Below are 19402 nucleotides of genomic sequence, written 5' to 3' on the forward strand. Positions count from 1 at the left end.
GCAAGATAACACTAATACTTTGTTGTACTTAAGAACTACGCTAACATGCCGGCAGTTAGCATGCCGGCTCGTAGCAAGATAGCACTAATACTTTGTTGTACTTAAGAACTACGCTAAAATGCGGACAGTTAGCATCCTAGCTTGTAGCAAGATAACAGTAAAATTTTGTTGTACTTAAAAACTACGCTAACATGCCGACAGTTAGCATGCTAGCTCATAGCAAGATAGCACTAATACTTTATTGTACTTAAGAACTACGCTAACATGACGACTGTTAGCACGCCGGCCCGTAGCAATACAGCACTAAAACTTTGTTGTACTTAAGAACTACGCTAACATGCAGACAGTTAGCATGCCGGCTCGTAGCAAGATAGCACTAATACTTTGTTTTACTTAAGAACTACGCTAAAATGCCGACAGTTAGCATCCTAGCTTGTAGCAAGATAGCAGTAAAACTTTGTTGTACTTAAGAACTACGCTAAAATGCCGACAGTTAGCACCCTAGCTTGTAGCAAGATAGCAGTAAAACTTTGTTGTACTTAAGAACTATGCTAACATGCCGACAGTTAGCAGCATGCCGGCTCGCAGCAAGATAGCACTAATACTTTGTTGTACTTAAGAACTACGCTAACATGCAGACAGTTAGCATGCCGGCTCGTAGCAAGATAGCACTAATACTTTGTTTTACTTAAGAACTACGCTAAAATGCCGACAGTTAGCATCCTAGCTTGTAGCAAGATAGCAGTAAAACTTTGTTGTACTTAAGAACTACGCTAAAATGCCGACAGTTAGCACCCTAGCTTGTAGCAAGATAGCAGTAAAACTTTGTTGTACTTAAGAACTATGCTAACATGCCGACAGTTAGCAGCATGCCGGCTCGCAGCAAGATAGCACTAATACTTCGTTGTACTTAAGAACTACGCTAACATGCCGGCAGTTAGCATGCTGGCTCATAGCAAGATAGCACTAATACTTTGTTGTACTTAAGAACTACGCTAACATACCGACAGTTAGCCTGCTAGCTTGTAGCAAGATAGCACTAATACTTTGTTGTACTTGAGAACTACACTAAAAGGCCGACAGTTAGCATGCTGGCTGATAGCAAGATAGCACTAAAACTTTGTTGTAATTAAGAACTACGCTAAAATGCCGACAGTTAGCATGCCAGCTCGTAGCAAGATAGCACTAAAACTTTGTTGTACTTTAGTATACTTTGGAATACATACTACAGGTGGTTATATATGAGTTCCGTTCCCAGACAGTAAGTCTCGGAACGAGTTCTGGTGTATGTCGGCTCTTATACCCAAATTATAGCTAAATTAACTCACCGCTGAACATTCCATCTCAATAGTAAGATCGCTGTCCTGCTTAATTATTACCAAAGAGGATAGATAGAAAGACAGATTACTTGACTTCCACTTCCTTAGTACACCCTGCATGGGTTTGGTGGCCATGATGGGAAGCATAATCCAGAAACAGTGCATCATGAAAATGTCCTCAGCACACTGGTCAGCCATGAATTACTTTAATACAATACAATACAATACAATACAATACAAGTTTCCCAAAGACAGGTACTGTATGTATCACAAAAAGAATGTAGATATATAACACTGGTACTTGTAAATAAACAGGAAATTGACCAAAAGTGTAGTCCAACAATGAAGCTTAAAGCAACTGATTGTTATACTGGGGGTGGCTCCATGATGTTGTTTTGGCATCCGACGGTAGCCTGTTTTGTTTATGCAATAAAGAAATTGTCCGAAAAATCGATATGTCAATATCGTCCAACTCTCAATTTCCGATACTGATATCAGCTGATACTGATGACATATCTCCTGTGGTGGAATGAACACATATACGTTGTTTACAGCATCGGTTTTCATGATTGATAACCCATATGGTAATGGTAATGGTTTAATTTCATTTGAACATGCATCAGATTACAATTGAATGCATCCCATAATCAGTTCACAGTTCCACATGTCCAAAAAGGAGTAGGAAGAAGCAAAGCTTATTAAATCCTACCCCTCCATCGGGTACTTTTACAATCAGTAACTGTTACATTTGTTCACTTCCTGCTTTCTGAATATAATTTATAATTGAACAGAGATCCTATTGTCCAGGAACACGTCACACATTAGTCATACGTTATGTTTCAGGCTTTAGTTTGCTGAAGTCCATCGATCGTGATGCTCTTTGCAGTAAATTGGCAAGACTTTTGAGCATGTACAAAAACAAAACAAAAAAAAAAACGAACCGATATTGCATTTTTAATAATAATTGTCAGTACCCATAATTATCGGACATCCCTAATCTTTATTCTTGGTTGCCGGTTAAGTGAATAAAACATCAGCCAACACTTCACTCGTGTTTATGCATCAAAATTCCATTTTAAATAATTGAATTCCTAACTAATAAACCCTGTAACATGGAACGCAGTAAAGTACCGCCTGTATTTGGGTTTTAGTGCTGTGTTGACAAATACAGTGAGTAGTCATACTTATCAAATGAGTGATTTTGGGTTTTAACTTGTTACAAATCTCTGTAACTTTCTTAAAATGTGTACAAAAGAGGTACAAAAAAGCAATATGATATTGATATCATGACAACAAGCACAAAATATAACAGGATAAATCATCCATTTAAACCTTGTGCCACTGCTGGAAGGTTCCGATCTGAAGACCAGCAAAGAAAACCTGGTAGCGTTGCTTCCACATGATGAAGGCGCCCACGGCACAGACCAAAGCCTGGCCAAGGTTCAGCACAATCTGGAGCAAATGATACAACGCGAGCGTCTCGGTGATCTCCCGACAGTCGCCGACTCCCTGATAGGTGAAAGTGCGAGCTATCGGGTCATGCGGGTCCAAAGTGCACATACAGTCCTCGGCGGCGGGCATGCAGCTGAAGCTGCTGGTCTGTGCATGGTGGTATCCGGCAAAGGCCACAACCAGGACGGAAATAACCAGGCCGATTGCACACAGGGCAAAGTACAGGAGCTGTGGACAAGGGGAAGTGTTACATCATGGATTAGTGATGCTGACAGACATTCAGAACAATGGCGCTGTATGTCAAAAGAAGTCTAGAATAGCAATAACAGTCATTGCATTGCTTAAAGGCACTTCAATACTGTTTCTATTACCAGATATCTATATGCAATATCCGGGTCACCACTTTGATATTTTGTACCCTTAGATGCATAAGTGGGTTGAAAATGAAAAACATGTTTTTGATATCATGCCGTTCACATTTTTTACTTATTTTTTATACATTTTAAGAAATTTTTGTTTTTTCCATAAGTGGGTCAAAAATGACCCGGTCAGGTTGTTTTCTTGAAATATCTTTGTAATGACAAATTTTTATCATTTCATATTTCAGGTATTCCTCAAAAAACATATTTTTGATATTATGCCATTCACATTTTTAACTTATCTTTTATACATTTTAAGAATTTTTTGTGTTCTACCCCAACCTTCCATAAGTGGGTCAAAAATGACCCGGTCAGGTTGTTTTCTTCGTAATGAAAAATTTTTATCATTTCATATTTCAGGTATTCCTCAAAAACATTTTTTTTATATCATGCCGTTCACATTTTTAACGTATTTTTTATACATTTTAAGAATTTTTTGTTTTTGTGTTTGACCCCAACCTTCCATAAGTGGGTCAAAAATGACCCGGTCAGGTTGTTTTCTTGAAATATCTTCGTAATGACAAATTTTTTATCATTTCATATTCCAGGTATTCCTCAAAAAACATATTTTTGATATCATGCCATTCACATTTTTAACTTACCTTTTATACATTTTAAGAAATTTTTGTTTTTGTGTTCGACCCCAACCTTCCATAAGTGGGTCGAAAATGACCAGGTCAGCTTGTTTTCTTGAAATATCTTCATAATGAAAAATTTTTATAATTTCATATTTCAGGTTTTCCTCAAAAAACATATTTTTGATATTATGCCATTCACATTTTTAACTTATCTTTTATACATTTTAAGATTTTTTTGTTTTTGTGTTCTACCCCAACCTTCCATAAGTGGGTCGAAAATGACCCGGTCAGGTTGTTTTCTTGAAATATCTCCGTAATGACATTTTTTTATCATTTCATATTTCAGTATTCCTCAAAAAACATGTTTTTGATATCATGCCGTTCACATTTTTTACTTATCTTTTATACATTTTAAGAAATTTTTGTATTCTACCCCAACCTTCCATAAGTGGTTCAAAAATGACCCGGTCAGGTTGTTTTCTTGAAATATCTTCGTAATGATTTTTTTTTATCATTTCATATTCCAGGTATTCCTCAAAAAACATGTTTTTGATATCATGCCGTTCACATTTTTAACTTATTTTAATACATTTTAAGAATTTTTTGTTTTTGTGTTCGACCCCAACCTTCCATAAGTGGGTCAAAAATGACCCGGTCAGCTTGTTTTCTTGAAATACCTATTCCAAGTTATCTTACAAAAAGTTGTGCCATATCATAATAATCATTGCAAGCTTTAGTCTTGAGTCCTATGCTCAAAACCCAAACAAATAAACAGGCATGCTGGCTCAGCGCCTGATGCAAGTTCATTTCAAAGTAGTCAGTACCCACAAGGCAAGTGCCGGCCCCTCAGAGCTGGAGTGCTGCCGGTCACCTCGGACACCTTTTCGCTGTGCATGTGTGTTTTGAACCCGAGCCAGGATCTAAAAATACATCTGTAAAATGTGTCTTTGTGATGTTTATGCAATTTCACAAGCGCAATAACGCGACGGTTTGATCTTAATCCATCACTTACATAACAGCAGCCCTCATTCTGTGATGTGTATTTTTCGCTTAGTTACATCCTGCTTATGGAATTATGCAAGTGATGAGCGCGGCTTGATTTGAAATGGCATTTATGCTAATTTTGGACCAGCTGTGAAATCTGAAGCATGGGTGGATGGAAGGGGCTGTGACCACCACAAATGTATAAACAACTGCGTCGTCGGGTATGATTTTGACTTAGCAGGTAAGGACATGTGCACAGGACCCTCAATTTATCACTTAAAAAAAAACCAAAACCCAACAATCCAGTCTTCATAGTATGAAGACTGGATTGTGAGTTGGGACACTATAGACAGATTTCGAAAATCCTTTAATCATCATCACTTTTGTGTGGTTGGTCTATATGTGCCCTGTGATTGGCTGGCAACCAGTCCAGGGTGTACCCCACCTCTCGCCCAAAGACAGCTGGGATAGGCTCCAGCACCCTCCCCGACCCTCGTGAGGATAAGCGGTAGAAAACAACTGCGTCGTCCGGTATGATTTTGACTTAGCAGTTAAGGACATGTGCACAGGACACTCAATTTATCACTTAAAAAAAACAAAAAACACAACATAAAACCATACTGTGAAGACTGGATAGTGAGTTGGGACACTATAGACAGATTACGACTAGAGAATCCTTTAATCATCGTCACTTTTGTGTGGTTGGTTTATATATGATTTGATTGGCTGGCGACCAGTCCAGGGTGTACCCCGCCTCTCTCCCAAAGACAGCTGGGATAGGCTCCAGCACCCTCCCCGACCCTGGTGAGGATAAGCGGTAGAAAACAACTGCGTCGTCCGGTATGATTTTGACTTAGCAGGTAAGGACATGTGCACATGACCCTCAATTTATCACTTAAAAAAAAACATAAAGTCATACTGTGAAGACTGGATAGTGAGTTGGGACACTATAGACAGATTACTACTAAAGAATCCGTTAATCATCATCACTTTTGTGTCGTTGGTCTATATGTACCCTGCGATTGGCTGGCGACCAGTCCAGGGTGTACGCCGCCTCTCGCCCAAAGACAGCTGGGATAGGCTCCAGCATACCCGCGACCTTAGTGGCATTTGTGTAGATTAGTCTCAGAGAGAAGATCATTTTGCAGTCATTAGAACATTAGAAGCTAAACTTTGCTAAATCGCTATCAGTCTGTCAATCAATTGATTGCTGCATAATGTTTACTGGCGTATTGACGCACCTTGACGATGAACTGCACGGACGAGCGCTCATCAGGCCGATAGGTGACGCAGTACAGGATGAAGCCCACAATGGAAACCAAGCACAGCTGCAATAGCAAAAGCAAAGTCAGTAAATAATCACATTGTCGACAACATAGCCTCATTAACTTAATGATGTTAATCACTATTAAAGTTGTTAGCTAATTTATTTGTTTGCTTTGGCCGCCGAAGCACTAAACATTTTGTTTTGCCCACATGTTGACGAGTGCCACTAATTGAATGCATGTTATCTGATTAGCTCTCACAGACGCACTCTTTCTTTCACACTCTTTCCTGACTGCATTTGGAGTCTTGTGACTAACTTGCAGCATCTTATTTCATGGTCGTTCCCAGGTTCTTAAGCACTCAGGACTCTCTGCAAAGATGTTGATGACCTCAGTGTTTTTCACTCAGATGCATCTCGTGAGCAGCTAACTCGGGATGCTGGTAACCAGAGATGTTTTCGACAGCAGATCACATCTGGGCGAGACAATACGGTAGGCCGAAAAAAACTGGAACAGAGGGATGTTCTGTTCAACTAAATGTGACCTTGACTCATATGAGCTTCAGAGAATCGCAAACAGGAACTAACCTGATACTTGGTTGGGTAAACCTGAACAATTGAATGACTTCCAATACAAAAGTTCAAAAATGTCATTGAGTTCTTGGAAAAATAATAGTCCCAGGAACTAGGACTGTGCAAATAAATAGATTTTTTTTTACAACACTGGTGTCCAAAGTGCGGCCCCTTAGGCTATTTTCAGCCTGCAGCTTTTTTGCTTTGGTCCATGGTATGTTCTAAAAAATATATATATAACTTTTTAAACTGCAAAATTTGAAAAAACAGCACAAATTTGACTAAATATTAAGATAAATAAAACTAATTTAATTTATTTATGATAACATTGCATTATTTTGGAAAAAAAATAAGAAAAAACATTTTTTTTAAAGTTGTAATATGACAAACAAAACAAAATTTCTTTTGGGAAAAAATAGCTGGAACTAATATAAATAAAGGAAAATATTATGCGCATAATGTCATAAGAATTTGAGAGGACAATTTACAAAAAAAAGACAAAACAACAGCAGAAATGAAAAAAACTGCTGTAATTTCCCACAAATAAAGTCAAAATATGCAGACAACTTTTTAAACTGCAAAATTTGAAAAAACAGCACACATTTTATTAAATATTAAGATAAATAAATCTAAATTTAAAAAATCATAATTTATGAGAATAACATTGCAATATTTGGGGAAAAAAATAAGAAATGAAAAAAAACATTTTTTTTAAAGTCGTAATATGAGAAACAAAACTAAAAAAAATTCGGAAAAAATAGGCGGAACTAATATAAATATAGGAAAATATTATGGGAATAACGTCATAAGAAATTGAGAGGAAATTTTACAAATAAAAAGACAAAACAACAGCAGAAATTCGAAAAAAACAGCTGTAATTTTCCACAAATAAAGTCAAAATATTAAGAGAAATGTCGGGGTATGTGGTTCACAAGTCTGTATCCCATTGTGGAAATTTACGAGGTATATGATTACTTTAATGAGTCAGATGAAGGTTTAAAAAAAAAACGCACAAATGAAAGACGCCGTCTGATGGGATTTGTTCATCCACATTTGAAAACAACAACATTGATAAAAAAGACAACCAGTGTTTCTTTTCCAAGGAAAGGATTCTACCAAGCAACCTCTTGTGGTGGTGTAATAAAAGTCATAAAAACAGTCAACCATTTTATTCCCAACTGTTTACATTTCATTCTTGTTTACAGTGGTGTAGATCTGCATCGTGCACTATGTTTACATGCAGTCAATATTCCGGTTTCTGAAACATTCACAATAACCCGTTTACATGCCTGACCAAACAGGGTTATTCCTGTACATACATGGTAATTGGAAACAATCGGGATATTCCTTTTCCAATGGAACATGCACAGAACACAAATCAATATTCCTTTCGATAGGGATATCCCGATAGGCGTAGTATACATGACCCAATATTCAGGTTAGAAAAGGTGTAACTTAGGGGTAATATTCAGGTTTTTAAAAACAGTTGAGACCCGAGTTCAATCCCACCCTCGGCCATCTCTGTGTGGAGTTTGCCTAGTCTCCCCGTCCGGGTACTCCGGTTTCCTCCCACATTCCAAAAACATGCTAGGTTAATTAGCGACTCCAAATTCTCCATAGGTATGAATGTGAGTGTGAATGGTTGTTTGTCTATATGTGCCCTGTGATTGGCTGGCTAGACTCCAGCACCCGCCACGATTCTCGTGAGGATAAGCGGTAGAAAATGAATGAATGAATGAAAAACCGGTTATTGGTGTTTACATGGTCGTGCGGAACCGGATTATTGCTAATAATCCGGTTATGAGACTGCATGTAAACATAACCATAGTTACTTACACCCTTCTATACTGTAGGCTGACATTATGATTTTATTACAACCACAATGCTAATCGCAGTTACATTAATTAATGCCCCTTTGTCAAAACCTTAGCGTTCCAAAGTCGAACTTGATTCCGTGACTCTGTGGCTCTTCCTGTTGTACAAGTATAATTACACACATGCTTAATATAGAAAGTTAGTTTAACTGTCTGGAGGAAGACTGTGACCGTGTTGGTGTAATGTGTGCTGACAAGGCAATTTGGAAGAGTAGACGACTGAAACGGTGTTCAAAGGTCAGCGAGGCTTCCAAGACCGTATTGGACTTATATACCTCATCAAACAACAATGTGTTATATTGTCATTCACACACTCAACTCAATACAAACTGTTCAATCTCGATGTGTTGTGCCTTGTGGTGAAAATCGAGACACGTCGACCGTCATGCACGTGGAACAAGAACTGGGAATCTTCCATGCAATGAAGTGTAGAAGCAACAACAAAAATCTTACAATGATCCCAGCCCAGTGTGGCGTCTCTCTGGCCAGCAGTGACTTGCTGATGGTCAACATGAGAAAGGCCACAACTGTGACGGCCACCCCCAGAAGCAGCTGAAGCAGAGCCACAAGCAGAGGGAAGCGGCACGCTCTTCCGCACTTATGGCCGCCGTCTCGCGACGGGCTATCTTCTCTCCTCTGTCTGCCATTCTTCTGCTCTGAGGAACCTTTCCGGCCCAGGCCCATTTCTCTTTTCTTCTTGCTGTCTATATATTTAACTCCCAGTCCTAACTAATTTTTCAGTACTGTTTGGAAACCGTTGCCTTGCCCGCCCCCACCTCCTCTCCCGAGTGCTGCTATTTGGAAAGAGAAGGAGGCGCTGAACTAATATGGAAAACATTTGGACTGGATTCCTCGAACGGCTCCAGTGCCACATATAGCAGGCAGCAGAGACAGAGGAGAAGAAGGGTGGCGGAAAAAAGGAGTAGAGGAGGATTCCTACATAGAACTGTGACACAATCTCACATATGCAAATTGAGCAGAGGAAAGGAAAAGGGAATGCACGCAGACACTTGTTCATTCAGGGAATAAATGGAGGAGGCCATACTTTTTTCCACTGCATAAAAGAACTGTCATCTTTCAGAGTCGCATGAGAAGAGTTGTCAAAAGAGATCTACTCAGATCAGAATATGTTTCAACAACTGGATGATTTACTTATGATTTAGTCTCTTATACTCACAGTTTAGGGCGATAAAATGTACACTCATAGTGTACTTGACTGAATAGAGTACTGTGTATAGTACTGCTGGGATAATAAACATTCATTCATTCAGTCATTTTCTACCGCTTATCCTCACAAAGGTCGTAGAGGGGTGCTGGAGCCTATCCCAGCTGTCTTCTACACCCTGGACTGGTCGCCAGCCAATCACAGGGCACATATAGACAAACAACCATTCACACTCACATTCATACTTATGGACAATTTGGAGTCGCTAATTAACCTAGCATGTTTTTGGAATGTGGGAGGAAACCGGAGTACCCGGAGAAAACACACACATGCACGGGGACAAATGGCCGAGGGTGGAATCGAACTTGGGTCTCCTAGCTGCGTGGCCTGCGAGGTAACCACTCGCAGCATTCATTCATTTTCTACCGTTTATCCTCATGAGGGTCGCGGGGGTGCTGGAGCCTATCCCAGCTGTCTTCGGGTGAAAGGCGGGGTAAACCCTGGACTGGTCGCCAGCCAATCACAGGGCACATATAGACAAACAACCATTCACACTCACATTCATACCTATGGACAATTTGGAGTCGCCAATTAACCTAGCATGTTTTTGGAATGTGGGAGGAAACCCACACATGCACGGGGAGAACGTGCAAACTCCACACAGAGATGGCCGAGGGTGGAATTGAACTTGGGTCTCCTAGCTGTGTGGCCTGCGCGCTAACCACTCGCATCATTCATTAATTTTCTACCGATTATCCTCACGAGGGTTGCGGGGGGGCTGGAGCCTATCCCAGCTGTCTTCAGGAGAGAGGCGGGGTACACCCAGGACTGGTTGCCAGCCAATCACAGGGCACATATAGACAAACAACCATTCACACTCACATTCATAACTATGGACAATTTGGAGACGCCAATTAACCTAGCATGTTTTTGGAATGTGGGAGGAAACCGGAGTACCCGGAGAAAACCCACACATGCACGGGGAGAACATGAAAACTCCACACAGAGATGACCAAGGGTGGAATCGAACTTGGGTCTCCTAGCTGTGTGGCCTGCGCGCTAACCACTCGCAGCATTCATTCATTTTCTACCGCTTATCCTCACAAGGGTTGCTGGAGCCTATGCCAGCTGTCTTCGGACGAGGGGCGGGGTACACCCTGGACTGGTCGCCAGCCAATCACAGGGCACTTAAAGTCAAACAACCATTCACACTCACATTCATACCTATGGACAATTTGGAGTCGCCAATTAACCTAGCATGTTTTTGGAATGTGGGAGGAAACCCACACATGCACGGGGAGAACGTGCAAACTCCACACAGACATGGCTGAGGGTGGAATCAAACTCGGTCTCCTAGCTGTGTGGCCTGTGTGCTAACCACTTGTCCACCGTGCAGCAATAGAACAAAAACATTTACGTAGGACTCTAAGCAGTCTTTTCATGGTTATTTCTGATTGAGTCGCTGATAGTGTCGTTCAGTGGTATCAAACTCATGGCCCCGCAGGGCGTTTGCAACCAAACAGGATACATTTTGTGGCTCCCTACTTGATATCAAAGTAGCCATGGTAAAATGAACCCAAAACCTCAAATGTGTATATATATATATATATATATATATATATATATATATATATATATATATATATATATATATATATATATATATATATATATATATATATATATATGTGTGTGTATTGTATTGTATAAGTATAAGTACAAGTGCAAAATCAGGGTAATACAAATCAAGATGTTGTATACACTATTTGCAGCTGTGTCATGTTGATAAAGCCACGGTTTTATTGCACGGTTTATTGCATGGTTATGGTACAGGATTTTTTTGTTTGCTAACTTATAAACTTCAGCAACTTCTTCCAAACAAAAACACTGTTTCCGCACTCACAATACTTAATACTTCCCAGCCTCACCCAGACTACCTCCACCGGCCCCCATGTAAATTGACTGCTTGGCTCACTTCCATACAGTCAGCGTGGGTTTGCTGTCTCACTCAGCGTCAGCAGGTGTTAACTTGACAGTGAACGCTTGTCTATACAGTATGTCACCTGTGATTGACAGGCTAGCAGTCCAGAGTGTCGGCTAAAATAGGTTCCAGCTCCTTGCGACCCTGAACCTGTAAAACAGGGGTCTCAAACTCAATTTACCTGGGGGCCACCGGAGCTAAGTTCTCGGTGAAGCCGGGCCGCATCAGGTTTTCAAAAAAAAACAAAAAACGTATGTATTAAAAACTGGAAAAAAATCAATAAAAAAAACTATCTTCAATGCTTTTGCTTCTGCTATACCTTACACTTTTTCAGTACTTTGGTTCCGGTTTTCCACACCAAAATATCTGATAAAACATTCCACTGTTCTCAAATATCTTAATTTTTATTTTTCTATACACAAAATAAGATTAAAAAAATAAACAAATTAAGAATAAAGACAAAAAATCAATCAATCAGTAATAAATAAGTAAAATAATAATAAAACAGCAAATAAGAAAAACGTAGGAAACCACATACTGTTAAATTAATACTGAAATTATTTTTTTCAGATTCAAATGTACAGTATTAACTTAAATAGCCAAAAAACTTACCACTTCCACACGGATAGGGAGGATAACTATTAACAGTTATTTAACCTTTAACATGAACATTAATGAAACTTAATAATTTTACCCAATTAGCAAGTTAGCATCGTACTTAGTTCCATCTGGGAGCAGCGTTGTAACTTTAACAACATGTTTGATGAGATGCATTTATTCCTGTATTTATTTTTTTACCCAGCGTCATAAGCCTTTAGCTTCATTGCTAATCCAAAGCAAAACAGGGCGGGGTAACAAGGGTAGGGTAACAGTATGGGCGGGGGCAAAATCATGTTAATTGTGTCCAGTGTGCAACACAACTTTAAGCTGTCATTTCAACATTAAACTTTTGGTATCAAGGTGGGGGCCTCAAAGTAGCGTCTCGCGGGCCGCATTTGGCTCATGGGCCACAAGTTTGAGACCCCTGCTGTAAAACAATACAGAAAATTAATGTATGGCGTATTATTTGCACGAGGAACTTTCCTAGCATATATATATACGTATATTTATAAGATATCAATTCAAATGATCTGCACTGATGAACAAACAGCAGAAGGAGGTGCGAGAGGAGCACGGCGTGCTGAGATCAGTGAGTGCAGTGCACGTGTTCGAGCACACAGCTGGGCCACTGCCATGGTTACAAAGCACCGCATGAACGCTTTTATGCGTGAACAGGAGCACGCCTTCAATATTTGAGCTCAATGTGCTCCTTTTATAAAGATAATACGTGCTGTCGTTTGGTTATTACATAATTAGGAAATGTATACATTCATATTTATGAATTCCAAATTGAAGTGTTTTAAATGTGTGAAAACCTTCCCATGTGATTCCTGTGCGCCTGCGGTGTGCTCTTACCGATCAATATAGCAAGTAAGTTGACTTAGGCTCCATAAACTGATATGATACTAATAAATAGAGCTATAATGCATGTTATATTTGATACAGAGCAGGCGTGAATTAATGGTGGCTTCCAATTGGACTGTACCACATAAATTGGTCTCATAATCATTATAGTGTTCATTCATTCATTCATTTTCTACCGCTTATCTTCACAAGAGTCGCAGGGGGTGCTGGAGCCTACCCCAGCTGGTGGCCAGCCAATCACAGGGCACATATAGACAAACAACCATTCACACTCACATTCATACCTATGGACAATTTGGAGTCGCTAATTAACCTAGCATGTTTTTGGAATGTGGGAGGAAACCGGAGTACCCGGAGAAAACCCAACGCATGCACGGGGAGAACATGCAAACTCCACACAGAAATGGCGTGGAGGGCGGAATTGAACCCTGGTGTCCTAGCTGTGAGGTCTGCGCGCTAACCACACGACCGCCGTGCAGCCCGTTCCAAAAACATGCTAGGTTAATTACCGACTCCAAATTGTCCATAGGTATGAATGTGAGTGTGAATGGTTGTTTGACTTTAAGTGCTCTGTGATTGGCTGGCGACCAGTCCAGGGTGTACTGGGATAGGCTCCAACATACCCGCGAATGTGGGAGGAAACTGGAGTACCCAGAAAAAAAAACCCCACACATGCACGGGGAGAACATGGTAAAGCTACACTGAGACGGAATTGAACTCGGGTCTCCTAGCTGTGAGGCCTATGCGCTAACCACTCATCCACTGTGCAGGCCACTGTCTATGCTTACATCTCCATTATCTCCCACCACTACTAATGAGCTCAAGCGGTAACCAATAGAAAATGCCGAACAGAAATATAAAGTTTAGGTGAAGTCACGTGACCCTTTAACCACAGCTTAGACTGTCCGGTTGACGTGACGTCGTCAAACATGCGTTCATTTGTTTGTGGCATGAATCACATCTCAGAGAATGATTTCAGCCTCCAGCTGTTGGCTGCAGTGACGCACGCGCGCGCGCGCGCGCACGCGGAGCAGCAGGTCTTAGCGGACTTTGTGTCGTGAGGGGACACGTGAGAGGGAAGCGGAGGCGCGCCTGCGCTCTGTGGCGGCTTCGCGAAGTGTCCGCGGCGTAAGGGGAAGTGGAGACACATCAGTCGTGGAGTTGAACGTGGAGACATCAATTGTGAGGAGGACAAGCGCGCCGTGGAAATAACTAACATTCTCCCAGGAAGGTGAAGAGCGATAAAGCAGCAGTCGGAGACATCTAATGGATGAAAGAGTAACACATTTACACGACAGACACTTCATGGACCGTCCGGAATTTTTAGGGTGAGAATGTTTTCAACTCTTTTACAAACTTTTTACGACAAACTCATTTATAACCGGATGTTTTTTTGTTGTTGTTTTCTTTTCACTTTAGGGTAGACTACCCCTCTCTTTATATGTGCAAACCCAAACGCGGCATAAAGCGGGAAGATGGCGGAAAGGTAGGAAGTGTTTTGTCATTTTTTTTAGGTGGGTTTAAATATTTAAAAAACTTCTTTGTTCACACGTAACTTTTTTTTATCCACAGGACGCTTATAAGTTACCACACCGTTTGATAGAGAAAAAGAGAAGAGACCGAATCAATGAATGTATCGGTCAGCTGAAGGATCTGTTGCCGGAACATTTAAAGCTATCGGTAAGATCGAGACTTTTTTTTATTTTATTTATTTAAAAAATTCAAGAATACATTAAATAAATGTGCTAATGTCCACGCAGACTCTCGGCCATCTAGAGAAAGCGGTTGTTTTGGAATTAACTCTAAAACATTTAAACGCACTGACCGCAGTCACGGAGCAGCAGCACCAGAAGATCATTGCTTTGCAGAACGGTAAGCAGAACATGTAAATAGGTGTGTGTGTATGTGTGCGCACTTTCGCCACACACACACAACACGCAGCAGACAAGCACGTGCACTGTCACGTGTTGTTGTCCTTAGTGCAGTGACTCAATCATCTTAAAGGTGCACCACCCAAGTCAACACATATTGATTCATGCTAACAATGCAATATATTTTCACAGGAGACGCCCCGATGAAGTCGTCCATTCACGCCGATCTGGACTCCTTCCACTCCGGGTTCCAAACGTGTGCCAGAGAGGTCCTGCAGTACCTGAGTCAGTTTGAGAACTGGACCACACGTGAACAGAGTTGCGCTCAACTGGTCAAGCACCTCCACAAAGTCCTGTCTCAGGTCCAATCCGGTACGCTACCTCTTCTGCAGCAACATCACGAGCTCCCCAGTAGAGAAACGCCACCAGATAGCCAGAAAGCCGACAACCAAGTCCCGGTCATACAGAGAACCCAAGGCGGGGATGCTACGGAGAACGACACGGACACGGACAGTGGATACGGTGGCGAGGCAGAAAAGAGTGACGGCAAGGACAAAGAATGCGAGGGAGGAGGTAAAGCTACAAAGATCAAGCAGGAGTTTGGAGACAATCGTCCTGCTAAGAAACCAAAGATGAACTGGTCCGGCGGGAATGGTTCCGGCGGCTCGGATGTGGCGTTCATGAACTCTCTGATGGGATTAACCGGTGTTGGACAGCAGACTCCGATTTGCATGCCTTTCTACTTCATCAACCCGTCTGCCGCTGCGTCTTACATGCCTTTTTTTGACAAAAACAACATGGAGAAATGCGTGTACCCGGCTGCTGCCGCTGCCGCCGCCGCCGCGCTCGCTTCCCCCTTTCCGTGGCTCTACCCCGCGCAAGCATCAGCATCAACCGCCGCTGCTACTGCGGCGTTTCCCGGCCTGTCGGTGCACTTTGGAGCTTCTGCTCCATGCAAGGACACGATGCAATGTGGAGACGAGGGCGAGGTGAGCTCACCTGATGAGCGGGAGGAAAGTCCCGCCTGTGACGAAGCTGACGATGACGTCATCGGCGCGTCACAGGAAAGCCAGGGTGACCCGTTTCCTGCCTGTCAAAGCAGCTAACTTTCCTGGGAGAGATGATGCACTCAGTTTTTTTTGGACATATTTGTTGTGTGAATACTGAGAGCCAAGCACACCAAACTTCATAATAATAGAATTTATATTAAATATTACTATTAGTTATCCAAAATTGAGGGGTAAAATGTAAAACTGGAGTATCATAGCACTAAACATATTGAGGCCATACTTGCGTTGATATGATATGTCGTGATGGATGAAGCAGCATCTCTCAGTATTCACACACAATTGATGAAACAAATTCGAAGTATTATTTTTTTTTGGTGTATTCTAGCTATCTTGACGGATCAGTGCCTTTTGCACTTATGCTAGTTTCATTCATCTGAATGCTTATCGACAATGATTGGCGTCAACGCGACACCGCGGTCGTGTTATGCTGCAGTTACTTTTTTTGTATACTCTTTGATAAAAAAAAATACGGCAGCATTGGTGCCAAACTTTTGAGTACTACAAACTTTTGAGTACTTACAAGTGCGCAATATCCCCAATCAGCCAGTCTCTTTTGGATGTAAACTCCCGAGTGTAAATATTCTAATCCGGATTAAGTGGAGTTAATCGAGATGTAATTGTGCACTACGTCGGTACGTACGGCCTTGATACCTCACCCCCAATAAGAGTGGGGTACTCTTGTTTGGAGGTACTTCTCCATTGCGGAAGTATTTGAAATGTATACAAATCGGTCTAAATTCCGGAATTCTCTGATTCCTTAGAAGGAAAAGGGAACAGAGATTCTCGAGATAACCTGAATATTAAAAAAAAAAGAAAAAAAAAAGCATTTCCACGTTGAGATGACCCCTTTACCTGCAGGAAATAATGTAGGATAGCACCTTATAGATCTTTGATATTGAATGTAACTGTATTTTCCAAGCTGTACAAGTTTGTAAGTAGGATGAGCTTTCCTCTCGAATGATGTAAAGTGCACTTTTTTCTGCTTATACACCCCCACCGTCGCCCCACGCCCCACTCCACCAACCATAAGTCACATGATCCATTTAAAAACCGACCATCCTTGTTATCTTTTTTTTATGGTTTTCTGCCTTGAAACTATTTTTATTTAAGCTGATTTATCGTGACTTCATGTTAACTCTTCATTCCCATCATTTTCACAATTAAGTGTTATACCCTGATGTAAAATTGCGGTCATGTGACCATCATTGGAGAATATAAAAAAACAACAACATTCAGTTCAAGTTCAGTGATGTTTAGCTTTTTAAATACGTTTCACACGTAATGGAGTGCAGATGATTTTGGCTTTGTATTTTGAAAAACATTGCTTTTGTAGGTTTCTTCTTCAGCTGTCTCGCCTCAAACCAACCTGTTCTAGAAAGTGGCATGTATGTGTGTAAATAATCTTTTGTGAATGTACTATAAACATATATGTCTATGTCAATGTTGTGGACGTCTTTGGATTTTTTTTTTTTTTAATATTTCTCTGAGCAGTTGTTGCACATATTGTTGCTTTACACACATTATGCTGATATAAATTATTGCTGATGAGTTGAAAAATAAATATATGTCCACTGTTATGAATGTGCATACCTTATACTTCAACAGCCGCAAATCCTGTAGGCCAGTTCTTCTATTATTTTCTGTGGAAATATGATTGAGAACTTATTCATCTGCAAAAACCATTGTATGATTCTGCATTCAATCACCTGCTAATACAAATCGATGCATCAAAGGGACTCCTGTAGAGGAATTTGAAGGTTTGAACTCCTCCAACCCCGACAGGTGAAATGTACTGTACTGGAGCTCTAATCAGCTGACAGGTCATGACTGAGGAATGTACAGTGAACCCAGGCTTTGAACTAAAGTCATGTGACAGAAGGATGATGGAGAGAGATTACAATCGGATGAAAAAACAAGTGGCCTCCAGGGTACCGCTTAGTCATTTATAGGCTTACTCTAACATCATTTCAAACTTGATGAATAACTTCATTATAGAGGATCACAGTGGCCACTTTGATGTGGCCGACCAGACCAGTTAGGAAGATTTGTGGGATAACAATTGGAGGGCAAGCGGGTTTGGCTAGTTCAGATATGCCAATAATCATCTTATCAATCATCTTAATCAATTACAGCATACGCTAACATTATAAAGTACAATAAAGTACACAGAATCACAGTAGTTAATTAGGAACAAACCTACCCGACCCTGACCACTACTCAATTCCTCAATAACTACTCTAAGTAGATGTGCGTTAGTTCCACAGTAACTACTCGGTAGTTCATTAGTTCAGTTCTTTATTAGTTAATCAATAACTACTCTAAATGCAAGTTCCTTAGTTCGTTAGCAACTACGCATTAGTTATTAGTTCCTCAATAACTACTCTAAAAAGGTGTGCCTTAGTTCCTTAGTAACTACTCATAAGTTCATTAGTTCTTTATTAGTTCATCAAAAACCACTCTAAATGCATGTACCTTAGTTGGTCAGAAACTACTAATTAGTTATTAGTTCCTCAATAACTACTCTAAAAAGGTGTGCCTTAGTTCCTTAGTAACTACTCATAAGTTCATTAGTTCTGTATTAGTTCATCAAAAACCACTCTAAATGCATGTACCTTAGTTTGTCAGAAACGACTCATTAGTTAATTATTAGTTCCTTAATAACTACTCTAAATGTATGCATTAGTTCTTTAGTAACTACTCATTAGTTCCCAATAACTACTCTAAATATGTGTGCCTAAGTTCCTTAGTAACTACTCATAAGTTCATTATTAGTTCCACAATAACTACTCAAAATGTATGCATTAGTTCCTCAGTAACTACTCATTAGTTCCTAATCAGTTCCTCAATGACTACTTCAAATGTATGCATTAGTTCCTTAGTAACTACTCATTAGTTCCCAATTACTTACCCAATAACTACTCTAAATATGTGTGCCTTAGTTCCTTAGTAACTACTCATTAGTTCCTAATCAGTTCCTCAATAACTACTCTAAATGCATGTACCGTAGTTCCTCAGTATCTACTCATTAGTTCTTTAGTAGTTTCTCAATAACTACTCTAAATGTATGTGCCTTAGTTCCTCAGTAACTACTCATTAGTTCTTTATTGGTTTGTCAATAACTACTCTAAATGTATGTGTTTTACTTCATCAGTAACTACCCATTAGTTCTTTATTGGTTTCTCAATAACTACCCTAAATGTATGTGCCTTCGTTCCTCATTAACTACTCATTAGTTCCTCATTGGTTCTTTATTAGTTTCTCAATAACTACTCTAAATGTATGTGCCGTAGCTCCTCAGTAACGACTCTACTCATTAGTTCCTCAGTAACTACTTTAAATGCGCTATTAGTTCATCATTAGTTCTTCTGTAATTACTGTATTTTGTGCA

General features: G+C 40.4%; 2 protein-coding genes across 2 annotated transcripts; one reads left to right on the top strand and one right to left on the bottom strand.

Moving 5' to 3' along the window:
* Positions 1-1522: 1522 nt before the first annotated feature.
* On the bottom strand, positions 1523-9251 carry sspn (sarcospan (Kras oncogene-associated gene)). Its single transcript, XM_058075747.1, has 3 exons — positions 8917-9251; positions 5994-6080; positions 1523-2999 (listed from the first exon to the last, which is right to left on the bottom strand). The coding sequence occupies exons 1-3, from the start codon at positions 9145-9147 to the stop codon at positions 2646-2648; spliced, it is 672 nt and encodes a 223-aa protein (XP_057931730.1). The 5' UTR covers positions 9148-9251; the 3' UTR covers positions 1523-2645.
* Positions 9252-14164: 4913 nt separating this feature from the next.
* On the top strand, positions 14165-17591 carry bhlhe41 (basic helix-loop-helix family, member e41). The gene is made up of 5 exons (XM_058075316.1): positions 14165-14401; positions 14493-14559; positions 14646-14753; positions 14834-14945; positions 15137-17591. Exons 1-5 carry the CDS (start codon positions 14340-14342, stop codon positions 16048-16050), a joined length of 1263 nt encoding a protein of 420 aa, XP_057931299.1. The 5' UTR covers positions 14165-14339; the 3' UTR covers positions 16051-17591.
* The last annotated feature ends 1811 nt before the right edge of the window (positions 17592-19402 follow it).

This window comes from Doryrhamphus excisus, chromosome 6 (genome assembly GCF_030265055.1).
Source record: "Doryrhamphus excisus isolate RoL2022-K1 chromosome 6, RoL_Dexc_1.0, whole genome shotgun sequence".
Classification (NCBI taxonomy): domain Eukaryota; kingdom Metazoa; phylum Chordata; class Actinopteri; order Syngnathiformes; family Syngnathidae; genus Doryrhamphus; species Doryrhamphus excisus.

Coding starts and splice junctions, on each gene's coding strand:
- sspn (XM_058075747.1), bottom strand. CDS start 9,147: ATGGGCCTGGGCCGGAAAGGTTCCTCAGAGCAGAAGAATGGCAGACAG. Junction 6,081..8,916: donor CACACTGGGCTGGGATCATT/GTAAGATTTTTG, acceptor TTGCTATTGCAG/CTGTGCTTGGTTTCCATTGT. Junction 3,000..5,993: donor CCGTGCAGTTCATCGTCAAG/GTGCGTCAATAC, acceptor CCTTGTCCACAG/CTCCTGTACTTTGCCCTGTG.
- bhlhe41 (XM_058075316.1), top strand. CDS start 14,340: ATGGATGAAAGAGTAACACATTTACACGACAGACACTTCATGGACCGT. Junction 14,560..14,645: donor AGCGGGAAGATGGCGGAAAG/GTAGGAAGTGTT, acceptor TTTTATCCACAG/GACGCTTATAAGTTACCACA. Junction 14,946..15,136: donor GATCATTGCTTTGCAGAACG/GTAAGCAGAACA, acceptor ATATTTTCACAG/GAGACGCCCCGATGAAGTCG.